The following is an 11,218-nucleotide window of genomic DNA, read 5'->3' on the forward strand; positions in this document are numbered from 1 at the left end:
TTAATCTGGCTTCTACCTGGGCTTCAGAAGGTCTATGAACCTCTTGGAATTACATATACAAATCTTGTTTACAGAATGGAAATTTTTCTGGCACAAATCTATAACTTTCATCAGATTCATAAAAGGATCCAAGAACCAACAAAGATTGAGTTACTCCTTTTCTTGAGAAACGGAAATAAGACAGCCACTGATGATCCTGAGCTATTTAATGCGCGTAAACACACACACAGCTTTCACAATCTTAAAAACAAGACATTCGAAAAAAAGATGAACAATAAACATGACAATAAACATTTGGCTGAGTTCGCATTTTTACTGGTAACAAATATTTTTCCTGGAAGAAAATGGCATCAAAGCTACCTCTGGGAAAGTGTGAAGCAATATTTATTCCTTCCTACCTAAACATAAAAGGCGAGGGGATTTTCTGATCTATCGTGTTACAAATTTCTACAAGAACACACCTCTATAGAAATACAGCCCAAGCCTTTTGTCAAGAACTCCACAGCATAAACTAACATTATTTTTCAAACCTCAACTGTTTTTATTTTTTTTTCAAGTAAGCAGTGGTATTAAGTCTTTCTAAATGTTTCTTTCTTGAATGGCTTACAGATAATGGCATCCTGGGACCTTTAGCTCTATGTCTCCAAAATTTTCTTTCAAGGATCTGATCCATGAAGTTTCTCAAAAAAAAAAAAAAAAAAAAAAAAAAAAAAGATAATATACCTCACCTAATAAGACAGGTCAAAACAGTCTGAAAAATAGATGTGTCCCAGCAGAAAGCCTCAAGACTTTTCAAATTCCTCAAAAATGGCACTGTGCTAAAGGCCCCAGAGGATGGCTATCTGAAGGTATCACTCGTTGATATTTCTGGATGGTATGAGGTACTGCCTGTCATCACTGGTTGCCACGCATCATTTCTTGTAGATAAATGGTATTCATGTGATAAGCTGCCACCCAGCTTGGGTGCCTCTGAGCATTCCAATAATATGACTGAGAAGCAGCAGTGTAGTATTCCTGCCATGCCCTGTAGTAAGCTCTCCAGTACTCCTCATAGTCCTGGTAGGTCTCGGAAAAATTCAGATGGGTTTCCCTGTGGCAGTCGTACCAACCGTCCTCCTGGGGTTCTGTCTGCATTCGATAGGAAGACCGCCTGGGAGGGTTTCTCCGGCTCTGCTTAGCTCTCTGGGTAGCCCCCTCTTTATGCCTTGCCTTTGTCTGGATTTCAGGTGATTCCTGATACTCTACTGGATTAGGGATGTTGTTTCCATTCAGAGGCTGCTCCAAAGAGATATGGCCATCCACACGAGTAGACTCCGCGTCTTTCGGCTGAGTATCAGAAGAGCCTTCCAAGTAGGACTTATTTCCTTTGCTCTGGGAAGAAGTCCTTGAGCTGTAAGAATCACTGTCACTCTCAGAGTCTCCAGATTGACTGCTACTTGCCAATACCTGCACTCTCTCTTCAGGAATTCTGTTTCTTACAAAACCATTTTGAGGATTGACAGTCTGATCCCCAGGACCCGTGTAATGCCTGATGATTTCCACAGGTTTCTCTAGCCCCTCTTTAATATAGTGTTCATAATCCTCTACCAATTCCGAAAAAGTCAAAGAGTATGGCAGATGGATTTTAAAGGACGACAGACAAGGAATTTTAGGGAGTGACACAGGTATAGCTTCTTTGACCTGGTGCTGACCAGTCGAGTTTTCAACAGAGATCTGAACAGAATTCTTCATCGGCTCTTCCAATTGTATGCCACAGCCCACTTCTTTCGGTGACACTGCTTTTTCGATGATTCCACACTCTGAGTGGCTTTTCACAGGAAGCTTTTGTTTGGTATTATTTTTTGATTTGACTAAGAGTGCAGATACAGAAGTATTTCTGGATGAAGCCACATGGTTACCATGAGCTTTCGGAGTTGGAAAGGTTCTCTCTATTTTTTGAATCTGCTTTTTTAAGGGCTGGGTAGGTACACTTGCTAAGCCATATGTATGCATAGCAGCTTGAACCTCCACATCCCAATCCGAACATTCTTCCATCAGACCAGGAGGAATGGGATCTACATAAAAGGAACAAAAGAATATGAAAATTCTTCAGCTGCTCAAGACCAGCAATTTTTGATGACTTCATAAAGCTCTCCATGGTAAAGTAAGAAATAATATATACTAATAATACACTAAGAAGCTTAAGAATTGCACTTAGTATTTTAAAAGACCCAAGCAATCCTCGCAGTAAAGAAATACACCCCAAAATATGCAAGACCCATCCCATACTCACAAGCAGGATCTCCCCATACCTCCCACTCAGAAAGAACTTCTGCTAGGACATACAAGTCTGCAGAAATTCCCCCATCTCTTCCCCTCCCACTCTCCCCAACTCTTCCCCTTTATCTCACTACTGCTGACAGCAAAACAAGATTATTAGAAAATGGATTGTGCTCCCCAGAGCTTATCAGCTGGGGAATATTACGACTGCAACTCTGCACCCAAGTAAATCTGCCACCCTATACTCCCAACAGGGAGGAATCACTGCCCCCAACAGTGGAGAAAAACCTCTATCTGGGAACAAGTTAAGAGGACTGTAAAAAGATCTGTGGCCTCAACAGCACTTGCAAATTTTTAAAAATTTGCTGGCTCCAGCTCTCTAAATTTCCTATTCCATCCAGGAGGGATAGTTTGCTCCCACCTGCACACTCAGACCTTCCCAAAGTGTGATCAGTTTTCACCTTAGACAGACAAAATACACAAAGCCCCTGATTGACACAGGTCTGCCTGTCTGTTCGTGCTACTGGGGCTCCACATAGACATATCCACTATTGAATCCCTCATTCTGGACTCTTCAGCTGGGGCTCTTGATCTTTTGCTGAACAGATCCTCTGACAAAAACTCGATTCCTACTGAGGTGGTATCCCTTGTTTGCCTACCACCCTTCTCAAATAGGCCGACTGCCCTCCTACTCCTGTGCCAGGTGCTTCACCTGAGCAGTCTGCTATCATACAAGCTCCTGGTCCAATATAAATCCAACACCACAAATATAATTTTCTGATTTCAAGGCTCCGAGAACATTATGTGAAGATCGAAATATGTCATTTTCCAGTATCCAAAGGCAAATTTTATTTATCACTACATGCTATGATACTGAATCCTACTGAAGGTCTTAACCCTCTTTTACCAATTTTCAATTTACTATTTTCACATTATAATCATCTGACAGATTATCAATAGACTCATACATAGAGTTAACATACTACAGAGTCTTAAAAGTGACATGGGGCACCTGGGTGGCTCAGTTGGTTAAGCATCCGACTTCAGCTCAGGTCATGATCTCACAGTTTGTGAGGCTCACAGCTCAGAGCCTGGAGCCTGCTTCAGATTCTGTATCTCCCTCTCTCTCTACCCACCCCCCACCCATGCTCGCTTGCTTGCTCTCTCTCAAAAATAAAATAAACATTAAAAAAATATTATTAAAAGTGACAGAGAACCTAAAGACTGTTTCAAAAAACAAGTATTTTGTAAATCAGGACACAAGCTTAGAGCAATTAAAGAAATTTGTGAAAAGATCACAAAATGAGCTATGACAGCCAGAACTACTAGAATCCACAAAATTCCCAGACCTATGCTTAATCTAACTTTATAAAAATCACTAACGGAGTTAAATATAAATCACTGAAATATTCACTGCTATATTTATTCAATAACTACTTATCCCATATTCTAGAAGGTCATGTATATGTAAGTGTACAATTATGTATATATACACATATATATTGGTATATACATATATATGCACACATATATGTACCTATACACATGTATATACACACATACACACTAACATGCATATATTAACATATATAATAAATGAGCCACATTTCTACACAACAGTTTTTAAAGTTTTCAAGAGATCATTAATAGTTTCAGACATGCAGTTTCCAAGGTGGCACTAAAAAAAATCAGCTTGACAAATGACCCATTAAATCAAAAGAAAACACTTCAGGGGCACCTGGCTGGCTCAGTCACAAGAGCACAGGACTCTTGACCTCAGGGTTGTGGGTTCAAGCCCCACACTGGGTATAGAGATGATAAATAAATAAATATTAAAAAGGAAACACTTAAAATTTTTCAAAATAGCATTTAAATTAAAGATATTATTCCTTCCTTCCCCATGATGACAAAGGAGAATACAGCAAGAATTACCTCCACAGCGACAAAAGAAGTGAAATATATGCCCCCTTACATAAAACAGTGAAATCAAATTGCAAGGCTAAAAGCTAAAATACAGAGCTAATACAGTAGTAAAATAATTCTCATTTCTCATGTGCCAGGAGTTAGCTTGCAATCTTCTCCTTGCTGCTTATTAGCTGTAAGAACTTAGGCAAATTACTTCACTTTTCAATGTCTCAATATCCTCATTCACAAGAAATCGACAATAAGGGCACACACTTCATAGAACCATGGTGATAATTAACCAAGCTAACATATGGAATAGGACCCAACACATCCTAAGTGTTCCGTGTCAGCTGTTAATTTTATGAGGCCTATCATCAATATCACTATTCTTTTGACAGCAAAATGACACAGACAAAATATACCTGGTAAAGGCAGAAGGTTGATGTTACATTTCTGGGCAATTTTCATCATCACATTTTCTTCTTCTCCCCGACAACAGTAGGTCACTGTCAACCCCAAGGTACCTAAAGCAGAGGGACTCTTAATTAGTAAATCATTTCCACATAAATGACATTCTACCTGTCATATCTTCCTCCTAAAGAAAGCAGCCAAACTTTTCACTTTTTTTTTTTTTTTTTTTTTTTTTTACCAAAACGGCCAGCTCTGCCAATCCGATGCATGTATGTCTCCCAATCCAATGGTACATCCAGATTTACAACCAGGTTCACCTTCTCAGCATCAATCCCACGGGAAGTCTTGAATTGAAGAGAACAAGTGTTTGCATTAACTGCCACACAGGCTCCAACGCACACTAGATTATTCTACTATAGTACGACCAAAATCCAAGTGAAGAACAGGAAGGAATTCAGGAGCAAAGGAAAAGGAAATTCATTTCTAATGACTAGCTTCAAGAATAAAGATGAAAATATAAGACTTTTAAGAAAGCATGTTCCCCAGCACTGGAAAGACAATTCCCTTCTGGTATTCTTATCAGACACACCCATGTAAAGTAATAGTTGAAACCTGTGCATCTGACAAGAGAGCCCAAGTCAAGATGGATTAGTCACCCAACCCGAACGAGAAATATACCAAATCTGTGGAAATGAGGACTCTGCAATGAAACTGCTTCAGCTTGGCCATAGCATCAAGACGCTGATTCTGATTCATGTTACCTAAAAAGACCCAAAAAGAAAGTCATATAAAAACAAGCTAACATATTTATCAAATACACAAAAAGCAGAATTCCTAACTACCAGTCTTAACGCTTTAAAAATATACCAAAGTTAACTCTATCCTTATATACAAATATAGGTTAAGACCTAAAGTCAGAATCTTTTAAAAATACGGTTAGGCAGTCAACTTGAAATTCAAAAACATATTTTATTTTATTTCAATTTTTAAAAGTCTATCTACCCATTTTGAGAGAGAGAGAGAGAGAGAGAGAGAGTGAGCGAGCGAGCAGGGGAGGGACAGAAAGAGAGGGAGAGAGAGAATCCCAAGCAAGTTCCATTCTGTCAGCGCAAAGTCCAACATGGGTCTCAATCCCATGAACCATGAGATCATGACCTGAGCCAAAATCAAGAGCCAGACACCCAACCGATTAAGCCCCCCAAAAATCAATTTTAAATGGTGACTAGGTTATGCCTGCAGATATACCATTATATCCGCAAGGTTACATATGAAGTAGAACAATTCTTAGAAAAATTGCTTTAATCAGCGGTTTATAAATTTGGTTTTGAAGTGTGATCTACAGTCAAAATATTGTCCATTAGAAAACAGTCTCCCAGTATCTCATAATATACAATGATGAGACAAGCTTATGCTAACAGGTTACAAACTAAGCTATCAATGAAAACTCTAAAAAGGATCTTACTGATCAAAAATTCCTTTAAATCTTTCATTTCTATTAGGCCAGCAGTAATAATTTAGTTTTCTGTCAAAAAGGAATCATCCTGGGGCACCTGGCTGGCTCAGTTGGTAGAGCGTGTGACTCTTAATCTCAAGGTTGTGAGTTCGAGCCCCACACTGGGTATAGATATTACTAAAATATAAAATCTTAAAAAAAAAAAAAAAATCATGTTCACCTTCCTCAAGACCATAAAGCAGTTAATTCAGTAGCAGCTCACAGCATTTTTACAATGATTATGTAAAGAAGCAAAATATGTTGCACTGAAGATAACAAAGGCAAACTTTATAAAATTATTGAGCTCTTCATGGACAATTCATTCCAATTTTCTAATTTCATATGATGTACCAAGTTACAACTTAAAAAATAAGAATATTGAGGGGCAACTGGGTGGCTTGGTCTTAAGCATCTAACTCTTGACTTCAGCTCAGGGCACAAACTCGTGGTTCCTGAGTTCCAGTCCCACATCAGGTTCTGCGGTGACAGTGCAGAGGCTGCTTGGGATTCTTTCTCTGCTCCTCTCTCCACCCCTCCCCTGCTTGCTCGCTCTCTCTCTCTCTCTCTCTCTCAAAAAATAAACTAAAAAAAATAAATAAAAATAAGAATATTGATATATCAAATTCCAATGAAAAATTAGCCTGAAATTTCCTTTACTCTAAAGACTCAGTGTAACCTCACACTCATAAGACAACTCAGGAAGTAGCATTTCTTCCTCCTGACTTTGGAGAGGCTTCAAGTCAAGATACTAAACAAAGATTAAAGTAAGATATAAACTTACCCGAAATACACTCAGCAGGAAAGCCTTTAGAAGAAAGAATATCAGCCAAATGCTGTGCTCTATGAAAAATAACACAGAGGTTATAATTTTATAAATATGGCCCCATGCCTATCCTTTTATTTCACAAGTTCCCCAAATGACCTTTTAAGGTACATTACCTGCTGTGCAAATTAGAAAAGACTAAGGCTTGATTAAACGGAATTCTGCTGAACAGTTCCTGTAAATGCTGAGCCTTTTCCTCAAAAATCTTATGGGCCAAAGGGTATGAATTGACAACTCTGTAATACTGCTTCAAACCTGCAAAGAAGAGTCCTCTGTTAAAACAAAACATATTTGCTATATCCTAATAGCAAACGTGAAAGCAACAGCCAACTAGGCAAGGGAAAGCTCCAGAGTATCACAAACAAACCAGTAATGTAAGTATCCAATATCTGTACTCACCTAGGAGACTCGGATCACTGGAATTTAGTCTTACAAAAGTGGGATCTCTCATGTACCTTGTCAAAGCATTAGCCAAATATTCAGGGTAGGTGGCTGATACGGCCAACATCTGTTTACTTGCAGGCAAGGAAGAATAAATCCAGCTGCAAAATACAAGAAAAACACACACTGTGGAAACTAATCAAACAGTAACTACCACCTGTTAAAGCTAGACACTTTAGGACACCATTTTAATAGTCCAGCAAGTTATTTTTCTTACTTTATTTGCTCCTGGAAGCTGCCTTCTTCTAAAAGCTTATCTGCTTCATCAAGAATAAAGAGACGTATACTGCCTGGGTTCAAGTAGTCAAGTTCTATTAGTTGTTTAATTCTGCCTAAAGTCCAGAAAAAAAGCATATTGAAATATTTAAGATGCAGTGAATTTGTGCAAATCTCAGCCAGTGTTGTTACTCTACTCACTCACAGGTTATACTGCTGATTTTCTTGACCCGACCTTCGTTATTATACATTTACGCACCGAACCACAAATTAGAAATGTTGAATTCTATCTTGCCTAAATCCATTATTTCTTCCTCATATTTCACCACCAATAAGCACAGATCATAAACACTATTCCCATCAAAAGACTTGAATGCTAAGGCCCTGAATACTAAATTCTGATCTGAGTGATTTTTGTCTGAATGATTAATAGAGAAGCAAAGAATAAATCCCAATCCATGGCTTAGAAAGGCTTCTTGAAAATCATCTCCTTTCTCCTCTTTTCATAAGCCAGTTCCATAGGTGCACTTAAACAGCCTCAGGGATGGAGATTTCCTACATTCTGCTGGTAATTCCAGTCACATGTCTAAAGCCTCGCTTATAATCCTCAAAATAATTATCAGTTATCAAAGATTCCCATATTCTTACATCAATTATTTTATATTACCTATATTAAAAGTGTTCAGTTCCTTAAAAGCCCCAGTTATGAACAGTCATTGATATCTTACCAGGAGAGCCAACAGCAATATGACACTTTTTAAGTCTGGTTTTGTCTTGTGATAATGGAGTCCCTCCAATAAAGACATGACACTCTAAGCCTTCCATTTTTATTCCAATAGCTGTAATAACAGAATGTATCTGTACAGCAATTTCTCTTGTAGGAGCCAAGATCAAAATCTAAAAAAGCATAAAATATATACACTTTTAATGAGTCAGTGGAACAGATACGTGTGGTTGGCACATTTTGCATTATAATGAGCTATTTTTCATTTAGCCAATCATTTTAAATGATGAGTTTTTACTGACAAGGGAAACTATTCCATTCATTCACATATATATTCATTCAACACACACTGAGTTGAATGAATTGCCTACCTACTAGGCAACATGTAAGTTGCTGTGGAGTCAAGAGTTAACAATACACAGTTCTTGCCCTCAGGGCACTTTCATTCTGTGTAAGAAGACATACAATAAACAAAGGGACATCAATAATGGCATACAATAAGAGTTGGGGGGGGTGGGGAGAGAAGTGAAAAAAGAAGGGAAGGAGTTATTTTAAATGGAGCAATCAAGGAAGGCCACTAAGGAAATAACATTTGAGCAGAGACCTAAATGTACACGGCAGAGTAGAGCTTAGCTATGTGACACCTGGGGAAATGATTTTGGGAAGAGAAATGGCAAATGTAAAGGCCTCAAGGCAGTAACATTCTTGGTGTACCTGAGGAATAGCAGGGAGGCCCTTGTAACTGGACCTAGTCAGGGTGAGATTTCTAGCTCCATGAAAAGGAGCTTTAGGGAGTCAAGGTGAGAACTTTGCAAAATAACTAACTACTGGAGGACAAGGTGAAACTACATGTTCTGAGCTAGGAGAAGGAAAAAACTGCTTTAAAAAAAAAAAAAAAAAAAAAAAAACTAGGAGAAGAAAATATGCCAAAACAGTTAACAGCAGTTTCGCTCTGGGTAGGTGAGATTATCAGATGCAGTTATCTGGTACTTCTTGACTTTTCTGAAGTTTCCCAATTTTCAAAAATAAATTTGAGAACAAAAAGATCTTAAGTTTAAATATACAAATTTGGTTTATGGCACTTTTCAGGGTTTTGGCATTTCATCTACTCCCAAATTGTCAGAAACCAAAATCGCAAATACATCTCAATTCACAAGTAGAATAGCCTAGGTCTTTGGGAAGCTGAAGGATTTCTTACGTACATAACCCAGGATTTGGTAGATATGAGTCAAGAAGCTTTGAATATGGATATCCTGGCATACTGTTTATACATAACATGGGCTTGAAAAATCTTTGTTGAAGAAATTATTTCCAAACCTAAATCTCTTATTAGTTTGGGTTCTCTTAGACCTACTCCAAGAGAACCTAGAAGATGGGAGATCAACAGGATATACTCACAAGGCTGTAAGAACCACCTGCAGTTACCAGCAACAGCCAGAGCACTACATTATCATCAATCAGGCCAAATACTAAATCTTATTTATCACAACCGGATCAACAAGTAGAAGAACAAAGAAAACCTATCTGTATTCCCAAGTAATGAAAAAACTGACACACATGCCATTATTCTATTTAAGATGCGGTGACAAAAATTTCCAAATTTCTAACTCTAATAACATATCCTTGGTCACCATCCACACCACCAGCACTCAAAGGCTTTAATGTCTACTTCTATGCTTTTCATATGGCTCACCTCAATCATTCGTTAAATTCACCTCTTCTCTCAGGAGCTACGGTATTGCATCCAACCCGCGATAATAAAATCCGCGTAACATACCCTCCTTTGGGTCCTCTGAGTTAGACTCACCTGGGTACTTAGGTTTTCAAGAACCAGAGAGTCCAAAGCAATGGTAGAGAACACACACGTTTTCCCGGTGCCAGATTTAGCTTGAACAATTAAATCTGAGGAGAAAAAATATATACTGTATATCGCTAACCAGTACCGACTAAAGAAGCTTAGATACCGACACAAAACCACATGATTACAAGGGTCTCCAGAACATCACTGGTTGGCACCTTCGTTTTTAGTGAACTCTCAAAAAAGCATCGGGCCATATCCAGAAACAGGGCTCGTCCCTGAACCTCTACCGTTTATCTTCTCGAACGGAGAGCCAACTGTCACCGTGAAAAGGACCGTAACCATCAACGCCGCGTCTCTTACAGGGGAAACTGAGGCTCGAAAGCGTGCAGCGCCCGGACGCAGGCCGGACCCCGCACCCGCTCCGGGACTCCTCCGGGACCCTCCCGGCCCGCGCACGGCCCCCGCCCTCACCGAGCCCGCAGCGCCCCAGCGGGATGGCCTTGAGCTGCACCGGCGAGGGTCGCTCGAAGCCGGCAGCCCGCAGCCCCTCCAGCACCGGCCGCGACAGCAGCAGCGACTCGAAGTCGGCCGGCTCGGCCAGCAGCACGTCCCCCGTGCGGGTCCGTGGGCCGCTGACGTCGTGAGCCGTCCGCAGGCTCCGCACCGGCCCGGGGGGTGGCTCCGAGGCCGCGAGCTGTGCGGCCACACGCTCCGCCGGCATAGGGGCCTCCACCGTCGCTAAGGCCGCTGAGGCTTCAAACGCCGCCGCCATCGTAGCCGCGCCGCCGGATCTCGCGGTACTTGAGGCGAGGGAGGGAGCCTAAGAGCGAGAAGACGAAAAACTTTATTGGCAGTCCTCCCAGGAAGACACGCTTCGGCGAGGGGCGAAGGGACGGAAGTCGGAGGCTTAGGAAGTCTCGCAAGCAGCGATAACGACAAAACAATGTGGCCCGAGGAAGGCTGAAAGAAGGAGGAGAGAGAGGCGGGGGCTACCGGTGTGCGGCCGCGGGCAGCCTGCAGAGGGCGCCGCGCGCACACAGTGGGGGCGCCGCCCCGCCTCCCGGCCCTCCGTGGGCGGTCCGCCCAGTCCCGCGCTCCGCCCCGCGCCACCCTCAGAACGCCGGCTTTGTGAGGCGCGTGCGGCGT

The 11,218-nt window shown here is 40.9% G+C and overlaps 1 protein-coding gene and 1 non-coding gene across 2 annotated transcripts; one reads left to right on the plus strand and one right to left on the minus strand.

Moving 5' to 3' along the window:
- Positions 1-517: 517 nt before the first annotated feature.
- On the minus strand, positions 518-11,142 carry DDX20 (DEAD-box helicase 20). The gene is made up of 12 exons (XM_049616564.1): positions 11,066-11,142; positions 10,544-10,892; positions 10,079-10,173; positions 8,276-8,444; positions 7,549-7,663; positions 7,290-7,432; positions 7,007-7,145; positions 6,849-6,907; positions 5,254-5,336; positions 4,814-4,919; positions 4,587-4,688; positions 518-2,054 (listed from the first exon to the last, which is right to left on the minus strand). Exons 2-12 carry the CDS (start codon positions 10,842-10,844, stop codon positions 895-897), a joined length of 2,472 nt encoding a protein of 823 aa, XP_049472521.1. The 5' UTR covers positions 10,845-10,892; positions 11,066-11,142; the 3' UTR covers positions 518-894.
- TRNAK-CUU (transfer RNA lysine (anticodon CUU)) lies at positions 6,124-6,196 on the plus strand. Its single transcript has one exon. It is a non-coding gene; the product is annotated as a tRNA-Lys (tRNA).
- Positions 11,143-11,218: the final 76 nt, after the last annotated feature.

The sequence above is a fragment of the Panthera uncia genome (assembly GCF_023721935.1).
Source record: "Panthera uncia isolate 11264 chromosome C1 unlocalized genomic scaffold, Puncia_PCG_1.0 HiC_scaffold_4, whole genome shotgun sequence".
Lineage (NCBI taxonomy): Eukaryota > Metazoa > Chordata > Mammalia > Carnivora > Felidae > Panthera > Panthera uncia.